Genomic DNA, 26,210 nt, shown 5'->3' with positions numbered 1-26,210 from the left:
ATAAAAGAATATGCCAATTCTACATTATTTATTTACATCTTGTATGTACAAGTTTTATCTCGAATCATTTTACCGTAGTGATGTTTGCGTACTTCTCCCATTCTCGACACAATTCTTGAATGTACAAGTTTAAACTTGCCGTACTACGCTCTCAGCGTACCTCTCCCTATCTTTATACAATATGTACAGTGAATTGTGATGTAAGACAGCTTAACGTATATATTACGAAGTACACACCTCTAGCATAATGTTTTTCACACACACACACATCTGCTTTATGTAAAGTAGTACCTATCAATACTACTATGCCCCCAGGCTCGAGTGTTGGTAGAATTTGGAATGACAAACCGTTTGCAATCATCATTATTAAGGGCTACCTTACTAATTAAATGAGTGTACAACTGGTGCTTCTTGCTTCCAATGACAGACATTTGCTTATGCAAAATAGGTGGATTACTTTTAATGCAATTAGTATAATTTTCTAAACTTAGCTGATTCTGAACGACAAAAAGCACGTGGATTTGTTTACAAATTCAAATCTCGCGCTAGTAAGGTTAAGTTGGTACCACTGAGGTTTAGGCCCGTCAAGATGGCAGCAGTGAGGTTAGCGATGCGTTGCTGTCGATGACAGCTGTAAAAAAGCACGTAGCTTTGTTTACAAATTCTAATCACGCGCCAAAATTCAAATTTCCCGCCAAAATTCAAATTTCCCGCGGGAGGTGGAGGCCTCTCCCGAGAGCCAGAGGTGGAGGTGGCGGCCGAAGTGTCCTTCTGATTACTTCGTTCATCAGCTTTGAAGGATGAAGGAACCCGTTATCCCACCGTTTGATTTAGAACTAATATTGGCAATAGGTAAACAAGTGCCCCAAGAGGTACAAAAACCCTCATTTCCGCAAATGGTAGTACGGCTATTGAAGCTGAGCATATCCTGCGCCAGCTCGATCAGACCAGGAACGGAGGACACTCCAGGCAGAGACATCATGAGGCAATCCACACGATGGGCGTAAATCGGGAGAACCCATAGGACTAGCACTGAAGAGAATAGAGAGGTTCACTCGTCACAGCGTTGAGATGATAGGAACCGTCCGACGCCCAGAGACCGATACCGAGAAGGATGAGTACCGGAGACGATCAAAGAGGAGAAGCGGAGACCGTACTCTAGGTAAAGAACGATGGCAGGCCGTCGTGGGGAAGACCAAGAGACTCGGGCAGTCAAATGCGGGAGCGCCAAGCGAGTCTCGAAGATATATTGAACAGCTGAGGAACCAGCCCACTAGGACGGACAAATGGCAAAGGCCGATCCAAGAAATAGCCTCGTCAGGGGAGTGTAGAGGAGCGGAGAGCCTACAGCTCTAGGCCCAACGTGCACAGAACCGGGAGAATCGACTCAACCCCAATGCCAATGAATATTTCGCAGGAGGTGGAGCTATAAAAATGCCAATTAAGTAATGAGGAGGTAGTTTCTCGCAACGGTAGCAACCATCCGGATGAATCTGAATGGACAACCATCACTATTGATACTTGGGTAGTTCAGCCAGACACCGGGCAAGTTGGTCGTGCGGTTAGAGGCGCGCGGCTGTGTGCTTGCATCCGGGAGATATTGGGTTCGAATCCCACTGTCGGCAGCCTTGAAGATGGTTTTCCGTGGTTTCCCATTTTCACACCAGGCAAATGCTGGGGCTGTACCTTAATGAAGGCCACGGCCGCTTCCTTCCTACTCCTAGGCCTTTCCTATCCCATCGTCGCCATAAGACCTATCTGTGTCGGTGCGACGTAAAGCCAATAGCAAAAAAAATGTTCAGCCTCAGAACTTAGTAGAGGACCCAAGTCAATGTTATAAGAAAATTATTCGGGAATTAGCAGTCGTTTATATTCGAGTACATGGACTACGCGTACGTTCTTTGGTGGACACTGGAGCCAGCGTAAGCGTAGTGTGAGATTTCGTCCGATAGGTTCAGTCTAAATTTCAAATTCCGGCATTACCAGTTTCCAAAGTGAAAGTACGAGGAATTATTCCGCATCGTGCAACAGCATGTGACACGCAGGTCGAGATAGGTGACCCATTCTTAGTCTTGGATCAGATGGAGTATAATATTATTCTGGGAGCAGACCTCTTGCGGGAGTGCAAAGCTGTTATTGACATGGACCGGAATCATGTACAATTTTATATTAATATGAGCCAGGAAGACGTTTAATTGAACGACAGGCCAGAAATTACGAATGGAGAGAGGACCGGGAAGACTCAAATACTCCATAACAAGGAAGATGATCATGAGGAATTCCTCAGTTGAGACTTGCAGGAGATCGAAGAAATTGGAGCAAAATTTGGAAGGATGGTTGCTAATGTGGAGAAATAAGAGGAAAAAGAAGAGCCAAAATTCTAGGGCATGGTACAGATGAAGATGAACGGAGCTGAAGTCAACGAGGGAGACAAGAACAAGTTGAAGGAAATCTTGAAGATGCATCGGGTTGTTTTTGGATTACAACCTGGCAAAATTTGGAGAATAATTCTTACAAAGTCCAGTCAATGGATGGCACTACTGAAGCTATTTATAATGCATCTAATCTGAAATTGTACCACGTGCCAGGACAGCTGCCAGCGGAAGACCCTGAAGAGCGGTATGATGGAGAACCGCCAGGAGAAGATGAGGCTGATATCGCAGACGATCCCGAAGTCGATGAGGTAAACTGCATAGTGAGGCAACAAGATCCTCAGGAAGCAAATTACCATAACGACATCTCAGACGAGGAAGATTGTTTTGAATGCGCGGAAAGACGTGATTGATGACGTAGGAATACGAGTTGATACAAGAGAATGCCATCATTGGGAGAATTCAACCATGGTTTCAGAGTCATCATGTGATTGTTAAGAAAAATCCCTATTCGTGATATTTTTGTCGAAGCGGGAGAGAGGTGAAACCGTTCAGTACATCGCAATGAGTACGTCGAAATAGTCTGCTAATACAATATTCCGTTTTCTGCGACATTCTACGATAAATAGTGTCATAATCAGCATGTTTTGCCCAAACCGGGATACGAGTGACACTATGCTGGCTGGGGGAGCTGGAGTCTGTTTGCGCGTAACGAGATAAAAGAGAGCTTATGCAACATGACCGTGAAAAAGTACTCTCACTGCGCTGAGAGAGAAGAGAATACCCACGCTACGCATGAGATCAGATGTAGGTTAAAGGGCGGGACATTACGGCGTATGAAATAGTAATTGTCTGCGATTTTCCCTACAAATCCAATAATCCCAACCTACAGCCTTCAGCTGTTATTAATAATAATAATAAGAAGAAGAAGAAGAGAAATTTATGAATAAGGGTTCATACGAATCAGGGAATTTTCTGCTGATTTATGGTATCAAGGTATGCCTTACATAATTAATGTGTCACTGGTATCTGATGGAATGCAGGCACGTGCCTGTAGACTGCGGGGCTTACAAATAAGGCAAATATAGAACTGAAATCCTCTAACGATGATGAAACAAACACATATTGACATATTTCTACAGTGGCATTCATCGTACGAGGAAGGAAAATGGGTTAGAACTGCAATTACTGAGCAAGTGTTCTAATTTCGCATTCAGACATGTGTGGGAACAATACCTCAAATCCCGTGGTTTACAGAGGTGTAGGAACGTGCTGGGGTGAATGAGTGGGCACTGATAGTTATGTCTTTACTTTTCCTTTGATTTTAAACTTTGATAGATAATCTGAATAAACAACAAGAAATGGAATAACAGTGAGCGTGTCGGCTCGGATAAAAAATCAGGTACAATGGAGAAGATCATAAACACAATAATTTACAAGGAATGAGCTTTGTAGCTCTAAAGTTACACTATTTCAAAGACCACACTTGCTCCACTCACGCGCATTCCAAAATATTACTACACTACTGCTTCTCGGAGGCACACGTTTTCCATGATATTTTACTCTAGATACACTTCAAAACGGTGGATACTGCCATTTCTGCTTGACAGCCTGTTACACACTCGCCTATGAATAATGTTAATTTAACAGGGGCAGTGAGTGCCCATACTAAATGGCCTAGAATTACAAAAGAAAACGTTTAAGGGGATCAGCCATGAGACACACTCGCACTCCTTTTCAAATACACTTAAAATCCTAATTGGCCTATTGGCCGAAGTTACAGAGGCTAAGCCTATACTACAGAGAGTTGACTAAATGTGAAATATTAAGTTCCAAAATAGTGTTAAAAATTTAGTTTTAGAAAATTATAGTCACCCTGATTCAAATTTGGGTGGGAATTAGTGTAGGATGAACACTATTCCCTAAGTTACATATTTCTCAGCCAGGATTTCAATAGAGTCCTTACACTTGTCTGGAAATTTACTTGTAAAAGATGATATTAAACTTTAGAAATTTACATTAAGATAGAAGTTTGAGAGCTTCCCCTCATTTTAACTGTCTGGAGGTATCGTATATTAAAAGATGTCTGCCATTACCTTGAGCTGTTAAGCCTTCCATCGCCAGGCAAGGCTGCCCCTCCCCCTTTTCTGCCCTATACATGCTTAGACCAGAGCGATGATAGCCTAGCTTATACAGCAAAGCTACGCGGTACATGCCCCCAATTTTCCTTGGCTACAGAAGTTTACGAAGAAGGAAGTCCTAGAAGTGCTGGTAACCTTAGCACATAAGAAAAACAATCTATAGAATATAAATTTTCCCTAAAAATGAATTGTCCGTCCTCCCACCAGAGGGATCATATAAGTCGATAGTAGAGGCATCTAAAGACTAAAGGTCCAACAACTCAGATGGTCTTCTGGAAGGCGTGCAGTCAAGTGGACGTAGAAGGTGTACCTCCGGTATTGTCTTCTCGGTCAGTGCTACATCACATCCACGGAATAGAAAATAGTTTTCTACTCAGCAATATGCTGTGGCTAGATTTCCTTCCTTACTACTTTTTAAAACATGTTGCATCATTGAGAGTTGTTTCCGTTCCTCCATAGCCATGCTGACAGATAAACCAGTAGTGTGAGAAGTAGACAAACTGATGAAATAAAATTTAAAGGGCATTTCTGGATGATTCAAAGAATATAGACCAATCGATTGAAGCAGAACAGCTACTTATTTCTCGTAGTCAGTGTTTACACGAGGATTTCTTCCGTGATAAATCTCAAAGTTCACTAACTATCACTCACTGGCATTTAGACTCCAAACTTTATATCCCAATGGGATAGGCTTTCCATTTATAATCTCTTTACACCCATGTCTACCATAGTGAATCACCATACACTGCTCATAATCGTCTGGCTGGAAGTGAAGGAGGAATCAGCTCTCCAGCAGATCCCATAGAGGTTGCAATTTTCACATCTTGTCTCTCAAATTGAATTCACTGTTGTCACAAACACGATGACCCACATAAAGGTCTCAAACCTATCCCAAGGAAAGTCTTTTCATCAACTGTTAATTTGGGATCCGAGTTGTTTTGTGCACAGCATATTTTATAGCTTCCCTAAGCAATAGGTCAGTTACTTCATTGTCTCAAATTAATTCAGACATTTTCAGTGGGGAAAACTCCCAGCATAAAACAAGATTGTTAACATTGGGAAAGATGGCACTAGGTTTCTCAAATCTTCTATTCACCCATCTGTGTATGTTTTATCAAGCTCTCCAAACTATGTGGTCCCAATTGTTCTGATATATCCATCTCCCCAACAGAAACTACACTTTCATTATTCAGTAACGCTACTTGTGCAGGAACCCATAGTTGCCAAGGTCCAAAGGTGTCAAGTAGCCCTCCATTATCTTCCAGGGGTTCAAAGTAAACTGCAGGCCTATCTACATCACCTTCTTCGAGAACAGACAACACTTCCTGCACCGTCAATGATATAGAATAAACACGCATTTATGAATGTATATAAAGCCTAACGTCAGATATATGTTACAGCCATGTAAAATTTTACATATACATTCCTAATTAGTTGTTACGGTAAAATAAATAATAGCCATGATATTTAACATCCTTTACATTTATATTTTCATAGTTCATACTGGCAAGATGCCTTTTCATAATCAAATACTGCTACTTTTTATGGTACGCTGTTGAGTCAGGTAAGCAGAAGAACACTTTCAATTAAACACCCCTCACATAAGAACTAGGCCACTCTGTAGAATACTGTGTCAACAAATAGGGACATTATGGCCCTTACCAATGAATGCTTCTCTAACCTAAGCATGATTACTGCCTGCACAGAGTCAAAACGAAGTACGCACGGACAGCCTCCCGAGCTCAATCTGAACACAGTCCTGTAATCTGGTAACATGCTGCACCTGCTGTGTCGCCAATCATCGTTGGGAACCATCTGTTTGCAGCAGGATTTGCCCCTGGCGACACCACGGCATGGCCAAACATAGCTATTTGACTGGAGAAGGGAATGGTGCTCTGTCTGCACGCCTACACCCCAGGGGCCATCAGTTAAAACTTGTGCTCACATTTGGTGTTCCTGCAACGTCTCGGACCGCAGAGGTGATGCGACACTACATTCTCTACAACTGCCCTGGCTGGGATCTACCGGCACTGTCAGAGAATTTGTGCTTTTTTCAAAAATTGTTGCCTGCCTGGCAATCAGATGATATAGATATTGATTCCCATACGGAACCTGAAGTATTTGTCTAATGAGTAAATTTATAATGCCATTTTAGTTGGTCCTTTATTTGACGTTATAAATTTTCCAGTTAACCAATTGATGAGCCCAATTTAGCACACTGGGGTGAAACACTGGCAACTAGGTAGCCATGTGCTGGTGTGAGCACGGCCATGCATCACACCGGTGGACTAGGAACATGCGTGGGCGCGAACAATGCGAACTGTGCCAACTCTTTCCAATGTGTCTTCTCAAATACAAGAATGCTAACGAGGGGGCTGTTTGACGCAGTTAAACAGTGAGGTCTAAGAGAGATATAAGGACACCTAGGTATAATTTAAGAATTAGAATGTTGAGGACAAATATTGAATATCTGTGGCCAAAATAATTGTCGTATGCATGGCAACCTACACATAACCTTACTCTTCTAAAACCTTTAATTATTATTGTTAGTATATTTTGATCTTTCATTAAATGCTGAGTACCTCCATACCCTGCAAAATGTGTGCTGTACCTTTGTATTATCACAAATACGTATTGCGAATACGTCTAACCTCAAAATTTTGGTAGTCGAAAACTGCAGAAAGCTCTGTAGTATTTGTATATTGGGTATAATACACTATCATTCGGATACACATGCAGATTTCTCGTAACTTACAGTAATGATTTATTATCCAGATACAAGTAGAAACAGTAGGATTTTCTAGACTCGTACATGTGTGTTTGTAAACAGTAGGTAATCGAAAATTTTAGTTTGATCTACTCCAATCGGGAAGCCGTTCAGTCACTTGTTCATTGTATGTTCGTATGTGTTCCATTAGTGTTAGAAGAACATTTGCATAAGTTGATGTTTCTAGACTGTTTGTTGAACGATATATATCAAGTTTCTAGGGTGAGAAGTAAGTGACGTAGAGAGTGTAGACTTTGGATTAGAGTAAGTGGTACAGTGAGCTGAGGAGTTGCTTGATATCTGTACTTGACAGACTCGACTGTGTGAGGCTGGAGTGAATAACAACTGTGAGAACTTGTTGATATCTGTACTTGACAGACTCGACTGTGTGAGGCTGGAGTGAGTAACAGCTGTGAGAACTTGTTGATATCCGTACTTGACAGAATGTGAGGCTGGAGTGTATAACAGCTGTGAGAGCTTGTTGATATCCGTACTTGACAGAGTCGATTGCGTTATGCTGAAGTGAATAACCGGTGTGAGAACTTGTTGATATCTGTACTTGACAGAGTCGATTGCGTTATGCTGAAGTGAATAACCGGTGTGAGAACTTGTTGATAACTGTACTTGACAGAATCTACTGTGTGAGGCTGGAGTGAATAACAGCTGTGAGAGCTTGTTGATATCCGTACTTGACAGAATCGATTGCGTTATGCTGAAGTGAATAACCGGTGTGAGAACTTGTTGATAACTGTACTTGACAGAGTCGATTGCGTTATGCTGAAGTGAATAACCGGTGTGAGAACTTGTTGATAACTGTACTTGACAGAATCTACTGTGTGAGGCTGGAGTGAATAACAGCTGTGAGAGCTTGTTGATATCCGTACTTGACAGAATCGATTGCGTTATGCTGAAGTGAATAACCGGTGTGAGAACTTGTTGATATCTGTACTTGACAGAGTCGATTGCGTTATGCTGAAGTGAATAACCGGTGTGAGAACTTGTTGATAACTGTACTTGACAGAATCTACTGTGTGAGGCTGGAGTGAATAACAGCTGTGAGAGCTTGTTGATATCCGTACTTGACAGAATCGATTGCGTTATGCTGAAGTGAATAACCGGTGTGAGAACTTGTTGATATCTGTACTTGACAGAGTCGATTGCGTTATGCTGAAGTGAATAACCGGTGTGAGAACTTGTTGATAACTGTACTTGACAGACTCGTCTGTGTGAGGCTGGAGTGAATAACAGCTGTGAGAACTTGTTGATATCCGTACTTGACAGAGTCGATTGCGTTATGCTGAAGTGAATAACCGGTGTGAGAACTTGTTGATAACTGTACTTGACAGAATCTACTGTGTGAGGCTGGAGTGAATAACAGCTGTGAGAGCTTGTTGATATCCGTACTTGACAGAATCGATTGCGTTATGCTGAAGTGAATAACCGGTGTGAGAACTTGTTGATAACTGTACTTGACAGAATCTACTGTGTGAGGCTGGAGTGAATAACCGCTGTGAGAGCTTGTTGATATCCGTACTTGACAGACTCGACTGTGTGAGGCTGGAGTGAATAACAGCTGTGAGAGCTTGTTAAAATCTGTACTTGACAGAGTCGATTGCGTTATGCTGAAGTGAATAACCGCTGTGAGAACTTGTTGATAACTGTACTTGACAGAATCTACTGTGTGAGGCTGGAGTGAATAACCGCTGTGAGAGCTTGTTGATATCCGTACTTGACAGACTCGACTGTGTGAGGCTGGAGTGAATAACAGCTGTGAGAGCTTGTTGATATCCGTACTTGACAGACTCGACTGTGTGAGGCTGGAGTGAATATCAACTGTGAGAACTTGTTAAAATCTGTACTTGACAGAATGTGAGGCTGGAGTGAATAACAGCTGTGAGAGCTTGTTGATATCCGTACTTGACAGACTCGACTGTGTGAGGCTGGAGTGAATATCAACTGTGAGAAGTTATTAAAATCTGTACTTGACAGAGTCGATTGCGTTATGCTGAAGTGAATAACCGGTGTGAGAACTTGTTGATAACTGTACTTGACAGACTCGTCTGTGTGAGGCTGGAGTGAATAACAGCTGTGAGAGCTTGTTGATATCCGTACTTGACAGACTCGACTGTGTGATGCTGGAGTGAATAACAGCTGTGAGAGCTTGTTGATATCTGTACTTGACAGACTCGACTGTGTGAGGCTGGAGTGTATAACAGCTGTGAGAGCTTGTTGATATCTGTACTTGACAGACTCGACTGTGTGAGGCTGGAGTGAATAACAGCTGTGAGAGCTTGTTGATATCTGTACTTGACAGACTCGACTGTGTGATGCTGGAGTGAATAACAGCTGTGAGAGCTTGTTGATATCTGTACTTGACAGACTCGACTGTGTGATGCTGGAGTGAATAACAACTGTGACAACGTTTTGACATCTGTACTTGACAGACTCCACTGTGTGAGGCTGGAGTGAATAACCGCTGTGAGAGCTTGTTGATATCCGTACTTGACAGACTCGACTGTGTGAGGCTGGAGTGAATAACAACTGTGACAACGTTTTGACATCTGTACTTGACAGACTCCACTGTGTGAGGCTGGAGTGAATAACAGCTGTGAGAACTTGTTGATATCCGTACTTGACAGACTCGACTGTGTGAGGCTGGAGTGAATAACAACTGTGACAACGTTTTGACATCTGTACTTGACAGACTCCACTGTGTGAGGCTGGAGTGAATAACAGCTGTGAGAGCTTGTTGATATCCGTACTTGACAGACTCGACTGTGTGATGCTGAAGTGAATAACCAGTGTGAGAACTTGTTGACATCTGTACTTGACAGGATCTACTGTGTGATGCTCAAGTGAATAACAACTGTGAAAACTAGTGATATCTGTACCTGACAGGATCTAGTGTGTGATACTGAAGTGAATAACAACTGTGAGAACTTGTTGATATCTGTACTTGACAGACTCGACTGTGTGAGGCTGCAGTAAATAACAGCTGTGAGAACTTGTTGATATCTGTACTTGACAGAATCTACTGTGTGATGCTGAAGTGAATAACCAGTGTGGGTACTTGTTGATATCTGTACCTGACAGGATCTACTGTGTGATGCTGAAGTGAATAACCAGTGTGAGAACTTGTTGATATCTGTACTTGACAGACTCGACTGTGTGATGCTGCAGTAAATAACAGCTGTGAGAACTTGTTGATATCTGTACTTGACAGAATCTACTGTGTGATGCTGAAGTGAATAACCAGTGTGGGTACTTGTTGATATCTGTACCTGACAGGATCTACTGTGTGATGCTGAAGTGAATAACCAGTGTGAGAACTTGTTGATATCTGTACTTGACAGACTCGACTGTGTGAGGCTGCAGTAAATAACAGCTGTGAGAACTTGTTGATATCTGTACTTGACAGAATCTACTGTGTGATGCTGAAGTGAATAACCAGTGTGGGTACTTGTTGATATCTGTACCTGACAGGATCTACTGTGTGATGCTGAAGTGAATAACCAGTGTGAGAACTTGTTGATATCTGTACTTGGCCGAATCGACGCCACCGCCGATGAGTGGTGAAAGGAAAGTCCGCTTGGGCTTATGCAGTCTCATTAGGGAGTTGTCACACCTGAAGGATGCATATCTTCACCACAGCCTTCACTAGGAAACATTGGAGGTACTCACCAGGATGGAAGATCCTGTCTGTCTGCTCGCTGTGGAGGACATCCCTGTATTTTCTTGTCCTCTGTTCCAGGCTCTTGTACAGTGTTTCTTATCCCACGTGTTGTTATGTTGTCTTTGTTTATCGGCGAGTGGGCCAGATGCCTTCTCCCCGCCTTTGACGTCACTGCAGTAAATTCAGTGCATTTTTGTCTGGTCTGATTTCCGTGTTTCGCATCGTTTTTGGAACCCATATAATTCGAGATAGGGTTAAATCGGTGCAGAACTATTTTCTCCTACATAAAATGTCAGAGGTAGGTGGTCCAAGGACTAAAGTGTTTGGACTTATTTGATCAGTGCGCTTCCTTAAATGACATACCCCGTATAATTTTTCATAATAATTTCCGGGGGGCGTGGGACAACAGTGAGTTTTCCTTTCACACGAAAAACCTTATTCACTTATGTGTTATTATTTCTTTGGTTTTTCCATACTTCGTTGTAGTATAATAAATTATATTTCACCCGGTAAACTATATTTCTCATTTGTGGTTTATGTACCGTCCCTTCTTGTTCATTATTATTGATTTTAGTTAACTTACATTTCAAGGACCTGCTCGGACTTCCACCCCCGAAATAGCTTGCCTGGTGCGTTAAGGGCGTTTGGTAGGGTGCAGTAGGTGTACATTTAATTTGCTTGACGACAGTTAGCTTTCACATTTGTGAGGAAGGTGTAGGTAAACTTCTGAGGAAGCAAAATATGTAGATTTTCTCCTTCATAAACGCAGGATATACTACCAAACATTGTGTCCGGCTCCATGGCTAAATGGTTAGCGTGCCGGCCGTTGGTCACACGGGTCCCGTTTTCAATTCCCGGCAGGGTCAGGAATTTTAACCATAATTGGTTAATTCCGCTGACATGGGGGCTGGGTGTATTTGTCGTCTTAATCATCATTTCATCCTCATCACGACGTGTAGGTCGCCTACGGACATCAAATCAAAAAGAGCTGCATCTGGCAAGCGGAACTCCCGGTACTAGCATGTCTTAGGAAACATATTGGTCAGTTTTAACGTATCTGAAACAAATCCTCTGTCGGGTGTTGGTCTGCCAAGTGGCCGCTGCCCAATCTCAATGCCTGCAACTTAAGACATGACGTGTGGTCCTGCCAGCTATTATTCTTGGCTTTCTCGACCGCGGATGCTCTCTCATCGTTAGATAGCTGCTTAATGTAGCCTGAGTGGACAACGCACTAGTATCCCTGACTTGTTTGGGAATCGAACCCAGGGTTTCCGGCTATGAGGTGGACGCACTACCCCTAGACCTCACAGCCAGCACAACGTTCTGAACAAACGTTTTCTGGGTCACTATTGATAAAGCCTTCAGATTCTTTGGTTATAGAAAAGTCGAACAACTCCTTTGTCTGATATAACTATGTCATGATACTTTTGGTTCATTCCCAAGTATGAAATTTGTTTTTTAATCTTTATTGTGTTTAATTCTAGTTACCTTTTTACCTTCATGTTTTTAATTTACTTTCGATATATCTTACAGCCTTTTGCCGATGTTAAGGATGAAATCTCCATGGAAGAACACACAGATGATCAGCTGGAACCATGTTTCAAAGAAGACAACAAGTAAGTACAGTCCCCTGACCCTCCACTAGTTCACTAGATCCCTCAGTAGACAACAAACCTTGCTCGAGTTCATCCAGTCACCTGCCTGTGACTCTCAAACACGCTACTTGGTCAATACCGCTTCATTTTTCCAATATCTGTCATTATTTATTAATTTATTGAGACTTCTCCGTTTGCTGGGCTGAGTGGCTTGGCGCAGGCTTACTGACCCCAGCCTGGCTCAGTCTGGTGGTGCTCAAGCACATCAGTCTTGTGTAGGTAGATTTACTGGCACATAAAAGAACTCCTGCAGAACTAAATTCTGGCACTTTGGCACCTCTGGAAACCTCCTCTAGGTCCTTGAATGTTCCTAAGAATGCGTCTCTAAACTGCTATGTCGTCCATAGTACATATCCTGCTGAGCATAGGAACTGCGATCTGACTACAGTTCTCGTGGCTTTATTTGAAATGCTCTTCCCGCCAGTTTATAGGCTACTCTACATCTTTCTATGAGGGAGGTGCGTTCTCTAACATTGGCCTTCTGTTATGCACTCCATACCTTTCCACTCCGGCTGAAAGCGCTTATAGTGAACGAGTGTACAATTTCTCCACTACTCACCTCTCAGCGCTACTAGGATGCCGGTCGGTCAGCACGCTAGCAGACACATACAGGATTTTCCTACTTGGCTGCTTTGCGTTTAGACCTGTCAGTTACTCGCGAAGCATTGTTTTCCAGAAAGACGAGTATATCATTTTTACGAGTAAGTTCAAGCTTTCCACATAGCGGTTGTCCGAAGAGGCGATGCACAGTGTTACAGTTTCATGAGGTCGTAACTTCAACAACAAACTTGCAGCCTATCAGAAATGTCCCTCTTGTAAATCAAGCCCATTAGGGGAGCTAATTTTTTAGTTTTCCGACCACTGATAGCGGAACTTGCAGTCGATTTCCTTCTGTACTTGCAGCATAACAGTACCTCTGATGTATGTCAATGTTGCCATTTCTTTTGTTACATAACCAAGAAATGTAGAGACTTGAACAGAAGAGTTATCCTCAGCTATCAGTTTTGTGGGAAAACGCAATTACTCTGCTTACTGGGTGATTGATTGACTTGTTTGGGATACACTTCATGTTGTCTGCAACTGAACGTTTGACCCCCTGAGCCTATATCTTTTCTTAAGGAGCAATTTGCAATAGGAGTTATCTTTTGTCAACTTAAAAATAAGCCAATTTTCATAATGCTATTCGTTCTGAATATCCAATATGTTATTGCTCTTCTGGGTCGCTGTTAAAGTAGTCCTACTTCGGACACCACTGCTATGCAAAGCCCACCCTTATTGGCCTTTTGCTTTCTAGTTAATCACTTCTTTGTGCTACATGGCATGTACATTTTTGATATAGCTCCCACTAATTTCTTCTTTCGCAGCGTTCATCTTTTTTAAAGTCGTTTCCTAACGTTTTTAAGAATGTGACACTGGTCGAAGGCTAGGAGTAGAGGTCGGTCTTGATTGGTAGGGTGAAGAATCTGAGACTACAGTACTTCTTCGTTTGATAGTCATTTCATCATATTCACATTTGCCGTGAGATTATCTGTAACCCATCTTAGAATTACACAACCAATAATTTAAACCTGTTTGATGACTGACAGTGTCAGATTGTACACTTCAAGCAGACAGCCACTTCATAAGGAAATAGTCAATAGGTTGTTTATAGGAGGTCGATGTGCCAGAAGTAAGAAAGCGTCAGTAATGAGGGATCACACTTTTTTTGGCCTAAGTCATTCCTTCAGTTTCTACTAGAAGTCTCTAGGACGAGATCTGTCACTCCTGCTGGTATGTTGTATTTCCTATACTCCTCTAAGGCGAGTTGTATAAATAATTTTGTGCCTAACCTTTGCCCTTTAGAGAAATAAATTGCAATGTATTGCACTGTTTTTCGTTTTCTCACCAGCGGGGTGACAGCGTCTTCACGATCGCGCTCATCGGTGTCCTCAGCTTGCAGTTTCTTTGTCTCGGCTCCACCAGTTTCACATATAATTTACTCAATACTGTACAATAACTGCAATGGCTATAAATACATTACTGTAAGTTATCTAGGGACTAGTTTCGACCCTATAGGGTCATCATCAGCCTAACTAAGATACATTTATGGATTTGCCGAAGTTCTAAGACAGAATTACATTGTGGAAATGAAATTTAAAAAGAATGAACTGTGTATTGATGAGATAATATACATATAAAGTGGTGAATTGATGAAATGTTATAGATAAAATTATGTTGTACTGATCAATGACAAATGAAATGTTAAGGTTTACGTCAAGTACAATTAGACTGTAAGAATAGTGTCACATTTTTCTTTTTACAATGATGATTAAAATATGCCGTTCTTAGTGAATACTCTGAAATTGCACTTCAGTGCCAGTTGAATGCAAAGTCCAGATGCTTCTATTGAGTTTTAAGATTCTAAGTGCATCTTCAGGTAGAGAATTGAAAGTTGAACATTGGCTCAGAGGGTGTCTGTCTTGCTTGAGGTCCAATATTTCTGATACAGAAAATAAACCATAGGACATTCGTATAATATAATGGATTCTTATTCTGGTGTGAGGAAAAATCTCAATCCAAGTTGCAACTAGTACAACCTGATGATGAAAAAGTAGTAATTAAGGCGAGATATTTTAAGGAAGGGAATGACGAAAAACGAAGAGAGAAAACAGTGAGTACTCACCTTGCGCGCAAAGACTGCAACTAGAGGAATGAGAATGGCATGGAATAGGGGGGGAAGAAAGTTGATGAATGTAGAATGTGTGTACTGTTATTATTGGTTTTGAATGCTGCCTTTTCTGTTGAAAATATTAGTGATCTTATGAATTTCGTTATTAAAAGTGAAAGTGGAAAAGGATTCCTATTTAGGTAGTTCCTTCTTAAGTGTTGTTTTGGGACGAAATTTGTGTTTATTGATAATACTTTCTATAAAGTGGCTACCGAAGCCGTTGAATTTTGCTATACCGCGAATAGTATTCAATGCAATGAAAGATCTTTCTTGGTCGTGGGTATGTTGAATGCTCCGTGAACTGTATGTTGCTCTTTTATGAGGTTGGGGGTGAGTTGAATCTTGACGAACACTAACTGCGGAGTGGGTGGGTTTTCTATAAATTTGATAGCTTTGAGAATCTGGATGTCTTATGATGGTTAGATCTAGAAAGTTGATCTTTTGATCTGTTTCTGATTCCAGGGTAAATTTGATATGGGAGTCGATGCTATTTAGCCCTTGAAGGGTGGTAGGAGCGTCTGTTGATTTTTCATTTATAATTACTAGAACACCACCAACATACCTGGCCCAGAAGAGGACATTATCGAGTTTGTTGTTAATTTTATTCTCAAAGAAATCAAGGTAAATTTCCGCAAGAATACCTGAGGCCGGAGAACCCATTGCCAGACCATTCTGTTAGTAGATGAAAATATGAAATGGCGTATGGCTTTTCGTGCTGGGAGTGTCCGAGGACAAGTTCGGCTCGTCAGGTGCAGGTCTTTTGTTAGTAGATGATGCCCTTGAACGAAAAAGAAGTTGTTGTTTACGACCAATTTATGTAGCGTAACAAAGTCTTGAATCTCTAATTTACTCAAATGACTATTTTTGTTAACGTTATTTTTAATAATGGGAATTAACTTGGAAATTGGTTGCTGGGGTACCTGTTTATAATATCAAAAGAGTGGAGTGAATAATCGGGTTGCATGCTGAACTTATTTAGTTTATCTATTAATTCATATGTGTTTTTGATGGACTTCTTAGATAAGAATTGGTAGGTATTCCCTAAGAACCTTTGTAAAAAAATTTTGTACAATGGACTCGGTCTATAATTAATGATTGGTCGAATGGGAACACCGGCCTTATGTATTTTCGGGAGAGCTCTGGTAGTAGGAAGACCCGGGTTCATACTTATAAGTTGAGGAGGTGTTTTTAAGGCTTGTTTGAGGAGTCTTTGGACTTTTTGCGTAGGACCTTTTTGAATTACGGAAAATGAGCTGTCAGTCAGTGTTGACCCATTTCAGCCTTAGGTGGGAATTTCTGAAATGAAATCCCTTTATTGTTCCCGTTCACGGCACTTAGCAATACACCAGTGAAATAGATAGACTTCAGTTAGATGATCGCCGTACGTTGTAGTGGCCTGGTTATTTTGCTGCGTCTTAATTAGATTCAAGTAAAATTCATGTGAATTAATCACGAACTGAAGCCATTGTGCAGTTACTACATGTGCTGGCACCTTTAACTATTTCCGGGATTATGCTTACCACTCTGAACAGAACAAACACTGTATGCAATACGAAACACCAGCTGAAAGCACATGCAGTGACAGTGTCGCTGTACGTCAGCAGTCAGCCAAGGGCAGGGTGGACGTGTTACTCTTACGTGTTTGTTTATGTCATACCACGGGCAGAGTTGTGCATCTTGTCTCAGTTGTATTAAATTCATCCTTTTAAAGTCTCTAAACGTTGCATATTTCGGTCGGTATTTCGGCACGCGAAGAGAGTATGCTAAGTATATGAGGTCATGTTTAGATATGTCAGGAACAGATACTTGACCGTGGTGAAGGATTTTTTGAGGGTTATTTGTTATTACTAGGTCTATGAATCTTTCAGCGGAAATAGTGGAAGTATGGGCGTGGTGGGTGGGTTTAAGGGGTAATATAGTCATGTCACAGGATTTTAAAATATTTTATAGTCGTGAGGCGTCGCTGTTCAGAGTTAATAAATTGGTGTTAAAGTCTCCAAAAAGTATCACGTGCTCGTATGATGGTAGCAGTTTCAGTAAGTTGTCTTCTAAGTCATGGAAGTCTCGCACTGCGTCAGGAGGCCTATATACTACACCTACAAGTACACTGACTGACAGAGCAAATGCAACACCAAGAAGGAGTGGTCAGAACTTTATGCCAATTGCAGGGTAGACGGACGTCACTGAGGTATGCTCATGATGTGAAATGCGCCGCTGTGCTGCGCACGTAGCGAACGATAAATGGGACACGGCCTTGGCGAATGGCCCACTTCGTACCTTGATTTCTCAGCCGACAGTCATTGTAGAACGTGTTGTCGTGTGCCACAGGACACGTGTATAGCTAAGAATGCCAGGCCGCCGTCAACGGAGGCATTTCCAGCAGACAGACGACTTTACGAGGGGTATGGTGATCGGGCTGAGAAGGGCAGGTTGGTCGCTTCGTCAAATCGCAGCCGATACCCATAGGGATGTGTCCACGGTGCAGCGCCTGTGGCGAAGATGGTTGGCGCAGGGACATGTGGCACGTGCGAGGGGTCCAGGCGCAGCCCGAGTGACGTCAGCACGCGAGGATCGGCGCATCCGCCGCCAAGCGGTGGCAGCCCCGCACGCCACGTCAACCGCCATTCTTCACCATGTGCAAGACACCCTGGCTGTTCCAATATCGACCAGAACAATTTCCCGTCGATTGGTTGAAGGAGGCCTGCACTCCCGGCGACCGCTCAGAAGACTACCATTGACTCCACAGCATAGACGTGCACGCCTGGCATGGTGCCGGGCTAGAGCGACTTGGATGAGGGAATGGCGGAACGTCGTGTTCTCCGATGAGTCACGCTTCTGTTCTGTCAGTGATAGTCACCGCAGACGAGTGTGGCGTCGGCGTGGAGAAAGGTCAAATCCGGCAGTAACTGTGGAGCGCCCTACCGCTAGACAACGCGGCATCATGGTTTGGGGCGCTATTGCGTATGATTCCACGTCACCTCTAGTGCGTATTCAAGGCACGTTAAATGCCCACCGCTACGTGCAGCATGTGCTGCGGCCGGTGGCACTCCCGTACCTTCAGGGGCTGCCCAATGCTCTGTTTCAGCAGGATAATGCCCGCCCACACACTGCTCGCATCTCCCAACAGGCTCTACGAGGTGTACAGATGCTTCCGTGGCCAGCGTACTCTCCGGATCTCTCACCAATCGAACACGTGTGGGATCTCATTGGACGCCGTTTGCAAACTCTGCCCCAGCCTCGTACGGACGACCAACTGTGGCAAATGGTTGACAGAGAATGGAGAACCATCCCTCAGGACACCATCTGCACTCTTATTGACTCTGTACCTCGACGTGTTTCTGCGTGCATCGCCGCTCGCGGTGGTCCTACATCCTACTGAGTCGATGCCGTGCGCATTGTGTAACCTGCATATCGGTTTGAAATAAACATCAATTATTCGTCCGTGCCGTCTCTGTTTTTTCCCCAACTTTCATCCCTTTCGAATCACTCCTTCTTGATGTTGCATTTGCTCAGTCAGTCAGTGTACTTTTACAGAACTGACAAGCACCTCTACAAACATATATTCAGGAGCCGTTTTTACAGCAGGAGTAGACGTGTGAACAACTCTACTCTTGAGCATTGATTTACAATATAGGGCAACCCCACCACCTCGTCTGGTCGTCCGATCATGCCTGTGAATATCATAGCGCGATAAGTCAACCATGCTTGCGGAAATCGAACTACGGAGCCAACTCTCGCTTACAGCAGCGATATGAATTGGACTGTCTTCAAATATCATCTTCAGTTCGTCGAGGTGAGCAACGATGGATTGGCTGTTGACATACGCACAGAACAGGGCGCGATTAAATGACATCAGTTCCTCTTTTAAAATGGTATGGGGAGAATAGAAAGTAGAAAGTGTTGAGGAACGGTCAGTGGCAGGTCGTGTCATTCCAGACGTATGTTCCGGTGAAATGGCTGTGAAAGGAGAGTGAGGGTGGTCTGTCCGAGGGGTGAGGGAGGGAGCAAGGACGGGGACTTTCAATAGCACTTCTCAACTCAAGCATGCTAAAGGAATATAAAACATGCGGCGTACCTTGATTTCCTTGTACATACAGTGACCAGCTGATTCACACAAACACACACACATTCTCAACTATGCACTAAATTAAAAATAAATAAACTACGTAGAATGCACATTGTTCATATGTTGCTTTCACCATTTTGCCTGATCAATGATTGTAATTCCGCGAGTGAGTTCACTTGGAATTTCTTGCCGGATACGTGAATGATAATCCTTCCATCTTGGCTGTATGTGTTGCGCAGTCCAAAAGTGTCTCGTGCCTTATTCAAGATGTCCTTTCTCAGCCTAGTGAGGGATTTAATGCTTCCATCTTGGCTGTATGTGCTGCGCAGTCCAAAAGATGTCCTTTCTCAGCCTAGTGAGGGATTTAATCCTTCCATCTTGGCTGTATGTGTTGCGCAGTCCAAAAGATGTCCTTTCTCAGCCTAGTGAGGGATTTAATCCTTCCATCTTGGCTGTATGTGTTGCGCAGTCCAAAAGATGTCCTTTCTCAGCCTAGTGAGGGATTTAATCCTTCTATCTTGGCTGTATGTGCTGCGCAGTACAAAAGTGTCTCGTGCCATGTTTAAGATGTCCTTTCTCAGCCTAGTGAGGGATTTAATCCTTCTATCTTGGCTGTATGTGCTGCGCAGTACAAAAGTGTCTCGTGCCTTATTCAAGATGTCCTTTCTCAGCCTAGTGAGGGATTTAATCCTTCCATCTTGGCTGTATGTGTTGCGCAGTCCAAAAGATGTCCTTTCTCAGCCTAGTGAGGGATTTAATCCTTCTATCTTGGCTGTATGTGCTGCGCAGTACAAAAGTGTCTCGTGCCTTATTCAAGATGTCCTTTCTCAGCCTAGTGAGGGATTTAATCCTTCCATCTTGGCTGTATGTGTTGCGCAGTCCAAAAGATGTCCTTTCTCAGCCTAGTGAGGGATTTAATCCTTCTATCTTGGCTGTATGTGCTGCGCAGTCCAAAAGTGTCTCGTGCCATGTTCAAGATGTCCTTTCTCAGCCTAGTGAGGGATTTAATCCTTCCATCTTGGCTGTATGTGCTGCGCACTCCAAAAGATGTCCTTTCTCAGCCTAGTGAGGGATTTAATCCTTCCATCTTGGCTGTATGTGCTGCGCAGTCCAAAAGTGTCTCGTGCCATGTTTAAGATGTCCTTTCTCAGCCTAGTGAGGGATTGGAGCCTTTCAGCTGACGTTTAGCGCGCCCCCTGGTGGTAGCCTCAGTCACTACATCAGCAGTCGATGACAGCGATCGATGGAGTCCATGGACTGTTCGACTTTCAGTTTATCACCGAAATTTCAATGACCTTTCCATAGATGTCCTCATTAGGCGTCTCGCTTACTCCGTGCAGAAGGAGACAATTACGCCTACTGTACTGTTGCGCTCCTGAATTTCCAGTCGTTTCTCGATATCAGCGATTTTGTTTTTCAGAACAGAGAGTTCAGCAGAGATGGAATTTCGAAAGGTTTGAAAGTCCGCTTGAAGCACAGCCAGAACATCGCTGGGATTGGTAGCACTGCCGGTGGGAGCAGACATGGCTTCCTCCAGGCGGTTTTGGAATTGAGCCATTTGCTTTTCGAAGCCAGTAATTCTTTCCTTCACTTCTTTGAGAGTCATAGTTGCACACACGATGAGTTTGTATCCTAAACTTTCGAATTACACTCACTCGCGATTACGACTTGCTAGTTATCTTGTGATTTAGGCAGGTGAGTTGCGTCTAGTTCTCAGCGCCATTAAAGGTGTACAGTACTGGAATGGACATAACGGTAACCAAATTGAATTATCACCGGTCGGCGTATTAAAAAATCAATCGCTGACCGAGGATCTAGCATAGGGGTTTACTGTACGTAGTTGAACGTCAATTACGTAATGTTACATGACAAGTACAGGACATATTACTAAATATTTTTAATTACTACATTACACATGAAATTTTGCACATGGTGAAGTGATGACATAAACTTATGTTTGCACAGTAGTACGAACAAAACGAACAGAATTCTCAGAGACACACAACCAGCTTTCTCGCAACAGAAACTCCACCCAGCATGTTCGAAGAGATCGCCATTTACATGGCAACGCCGCAACACTGCTGCCAGTGTTTCTGGTGTTACTGCAGCGGTAATGCTGTCTTTCATGTTGTCCCTTGTTGTTAGAACCTGCTGATACACCACCTTTTTCACATGTCCCCAAAGAAAAAATCTAATGAGGCGAGGTCCGGCGATCGTGCTAGAAATCTCTGAAAAGGATTGCCTCGTCCTATCCATCGATTTGGGGACTGTTAATTTAGTGCATTTCCTGCCACTATGGCATTATGCGCAGGGCTTCCATCTTTGATGCAAATTCAGAGGTAGGCCTTCCAGTAATACAGGTGACGTACGTCTCTAGAACTGCCTGTACTTTCACCCAGTCAAAGTGCCATCAATGATGTGCTGTCCTACAATACCACACCATACATTGATGCTCGAATGCCGTTGAAGGTCTACCTGACGAAGCCAATGTGGGTTTTCCGTTGCCCATTACTGCATATTGTGTAAGTTGACGTTCCCACGGTTTGTAAACGTGGCTTCATCGGTAAACAGTACCCTACGCATAACGTCATTGCCTTGCTGCAGAACCCACTGGCAGTATATCAGACGAATTTGAAAGTCATTGCCGTGAAGCTCTTGATGCAGTGACAAGTGGTATGGGTGCTATTTATGCCTGTGAATAATGCGCTACACGCTTGTTCGAGGGATTCCAATCTGTCTTTCTGTTTCACGAGAACTGGCGTGAGGATTTATTGCAACGGCCGCCAGAACAGTGTGTTCCTCTCTTGCTTCGGAGCCGCAGTCGTGGAGACAAGCTTCCTGTCGCGCGAAGTCTTCTAACAATATTAGTGAAGGTAGGACGGGTTTGGTGATCTCTATTCGTGTAGGACTGTGCATACAGTTGTGCTGCTCGACGTCAACCATTTCTTCCTTAGTGAAACCCAGGATGGACTGTTTTATTTAAATCATTGGTACCAATTACTGTGTACAGTACACCACTGTCGTTTACCTCCAACAAGTCAACGTTCTTCATAGAGAACCACATAGCGATGATGTCATATTGTTCCGTTCAGAGGCGAGGGGTGTAATGGGTCGACTTATACTGACCGGTAACATTAAATTTCGTTACAGTAAGTTTGCTGTACGTACATTCTGAAGTAGTACAGTACAGAGTACATATTTACATATCCTTTGGTTGTGGCAGGAAACCCTTTCTCCCTCTTGGTAACTGTGCAACGCTTGTCCAGTCGTAGTACGTTAATCACGTCGCGATAGAGTCACGTGATGTGCAACTGCTGCGCGTTTCTTTTATCTCACGTTGCAATATCTTGGGATGTAATTGAAACAATCACCATTACTTATGCGATTTTTCATGTTAATGATTGCGCAAAAAATAATACAGGGTGTCGATTTTTAAAAACGTAAGTTTATGTTGAAAATACTGTTTTCCTACGTTTTTGACTGGCTCATAATATTTGCTTTAATTAGCCCCTTCCTTGCCTTCATGCCTGTGAAAGTCTTTTTTTCATTATCTCTTGTTGTTCCAGATAAATCTGTGATGAAATGTTTAAGTGAGCCACCCTGCATAGTTCCAATAACCAATTACACTGTCTTGAGGGATTCCCCTCTTAATTATTACAGGGTCAGATAAAGCTATGCCTACTCTAATTGTCTGAGGTCTATTTTCTAGAGATATAGGAACCCATTCAGTCACTCTTTCAGGTACTCGAATTGCACTCATTCTTGCCAGTAGTCTCCCATGATTCACCCTATAAAACGCCTGAAACAGATCAATTGCAATACAGTCCGTTTGACCTACTGAATCCAGGATATCTGCTATCTCTTGCTGGAAGAGCTTCAGTGCAGTAACGTTTTCTCAACCGAAACTGCCTTCTATCGATCCATTTCACAAACATGTCTAATATAATCAGAAAGAATGCCTTCCCAAAGCTTACATGCAATGCATGTCAAACTGACTGGCTTGTAACTCTCAGCTTTATGTCTATCACCGTTTCCTTTATACACGGGGATACAATAGCTCCTTCGTGCAAAAATTATCCCAACCCATTGTCTTTAGTACATCCCCAGCTGCTTTCCTAGTTTTCAATTGTAAACGTCTTTGTTATCATAGGTAAATTTTAATACTTCTTTAGTATTAGTGACTTTATCCTTGTAAACAACAATTTGTACATACTGCTGATTGAATACTTCTCCCTTTTGAACAGGGGCACTTGAGCTCGCATCCCGGATATAGTGGGTTCGAACCCCACTTGAAGATGGTTTTCCGTGGTTTCCGATTTTCACACCTGGCAAATGCTGGGGCTGTACCTTAATCAAGGCCATGGCCTATTTCTTCCTGCTCCTAGCTCTTTCCTATCCCATCATCGCCATAAGACCTATCTGTGTCCACGCGAAGTAAAGCGAGTTGATCCTCGCGTCACACTCCCCGTGTCCTGTTTGGAACCTGTTTCTGCCTTAAAATACCTATACATACCCTTCCATTTTTAACTAAAATTTGTATGACTGCCAATTACGCTTGCCATCGTGTTATCCTCAGCTGACTTCTTGCTAGATTCTATTTCCTAGTAAGTTCCTTCAATTTCTCCTTACTTCCACAGGCATTTGTAACTATTTCTTTCTAATAACTTCCAAAAATTATTGTTCATAGACGACATAACATATATTATGTGTAAAGCATATAGGCAACATTAAGTACTCAGGTTTATGAGATATAGCAAGGGGATCAGGGTGTAGCAGATATTCTAAATTGAAAACATAGCTATAAAATGGTAAATTTCTGATTCTCTCTTAGTTCAAGTGCGGTGATAATGCCTACACCCTGGATCTTGATGGCCAAGCATGACGTCAGTTTTGGAGGAAAATCTCTTTATAAAAAAACAAGGTAAATATTTTTTTAAAGCCGAAGTATCAAATGATTCAGATTATGCATGACTCAGATTGGTTTGTTTTCTCTCTCAGCTTAATAAAGTCCATCTTGAGAATCAGAATATATTACGACACACATACTCAACATATCAAATCATATGTTGAAGTTTCATTAATTTTAACACATGGGCCTGCGTGCTCGCACCACCTTTTGTTGACACTTTGAACTGCAGATGAGCACGTTCCCCATTTCTGCACACTTGACATTGCAGTGGGGTACCTAACCATAAGAAAAGACGTGATTTAATGCGGAAAAAGGGGGGCGCAAAACTAACCTAACTGTACAATATTATAACACGCTGAGCGGAAAGCATCCTACGCACAATATAAACAGCCCGAATGATGAGCACAAGAAACGATGTGGATCGGAACCACACAAAATCAAAATCACATAAATGGCAAAATATGTACATTCAAAGAAACAAAACATGATGTCATATTTTCCAGGACTCGTGCGACATTCACGCAACTTGCATCAACGCAGAGCCTCAATGGAAATAAAAGGAGACATAATCACACTTTAAGCAACACTTCCTATTCAACGCTGGTTCCTGTAAAATAATTACATGGCACAAAATCAATAAACTGATGGACTTTACAATATCACGCACAAATCAAGGTGGATTCCTGAAATGAAATTACGGGCCACAAATTCCTCAGCGCGGTTATATCGCTATAAAACTCAACTACAACAACCGTAGAGACATGGACAGAAGCAATTAAAACACGAAGTATAGGCCGCTGAAACCCTCGCCAACGCACGACGGAATGACTCAAATTGGAGATCCACATCCACACGCGCTGCTCAACACTCTACCCGAGGCAAGTCCCATAATCAAGAAAATCCGGCTCCTTCAGAAGAGGAACGCGTCCTCTTACTCAAAATCACATCTCATATCCTAAAGTAGCATAAAACTGACGTCGTCTAACAGTCGCTCGGCACTCGCGCTCAAAGTAAAGTGGCCAACTCTGTAATAAATATGATAAACTGAAACTAAGAAATTGCCACATTGACAACATCGGAAAGTTACTGAAATATCTCAATCCAACATCGCGAGAAACCCATATTGATAATAATAATTTTTACGGAAATTTTATTCTAATATTCGGAACTCGAAACACGAGACTGCGTTCGTGGAACCCGTGAACTAATTACTAATTTACCACCTAGATATATAAAATAGTTGTGAAGATGACGTGAATCCACACTCCGCCGTATCACACACTCTCATTCATACATCATGCAATAAATGCCAGAAAACGTGACGGCGTTTTTCCGTATACTTTGAGCTGCCATTAATAATACTTTAATTTAGTCCTTCGTGACTTTAATTTGAATCATTAATTACATTTACAATTAAGCCCCGAGACGTACACTGCGTCTCAAACCTCAAAGCAAAACAAATATAATAATATATGAGGCTAAAATAAGAACCTGACTGGTAAAAGAAATGACGCTAGACACTCAGCTAAACAAATCAGAATAAAATGTAAGAAACCAAGCTGCGACCTCATGCAAACGGTCCACATTTACGTTACAATTAGATTTACATTATGAAGCTTCCCCTTTTGCAACATCAAGCACGTGGCCGCCCGTCTTCAAGAAACAGCCGGGCCCATCTTGTGCTGCCGACTTGGATCAGTCCTATTGTCTCCATCGACAGGTAAAAAGGTGATGTCGTATTTTCCGTTGCTGCTTCTGCTTTCGGATGTCGTCTAAAACACCCCCTCTTTCACGATGTAGAAAGTAGGTAAAGATCAACCTGCCGGTTACTAGAATAATGCAGTCGGGGGTAATTTCCATTGACCGTGAAACAAGTTCCCATTCAGTCGCGGAAAAGCTTATCTTATCCAATCCCGTAAC

The 26,210-nt window shown here is 42.6% G+C and overlaps 1 protein-coding gene across 1 annotated transcript in view; it reads left to right on the top strand.

Moving 5' to 3' along the window:
- The window catches only part of LOC136866901 (zinc finger protein 16), a 257,206-nt gene that overhangs the window by 215,571 nt on the left and 15,425 nt on the right, over nt 1–26,210 (top strand). The window contains exon 4 of the mRNA XM_067143997.2: nt 12,487–12,569. Within this exon, the coding sequence (XP_067000098.2) occupies nt 12,487–12,569 (83 nt within the window). The remainder of the gene's footprint in view (nt 1–12,486; nt 12,570–26,210) is intronic.

This window comes from Anabrus simplex, chromosome 3, assembly GCF_040414725.1.
Source record: "Anabrus simplex isolate iqAnaSimp1 chromosome 3, ASM4041472v1, whole genome shotgun sequence".
Classification (NCBI taxonomy): domain Eukaryota; kingdom Metazoa; phylum Arthropoda; class Insecta; order Orthoptera; family Tettigoniidae; genus Anabrus; species Anabrus simplex.
Note: the sequence above shows the minus strand (reverse complement) of the source record. Positions and strands in the feature narration are given on the sequence as shown.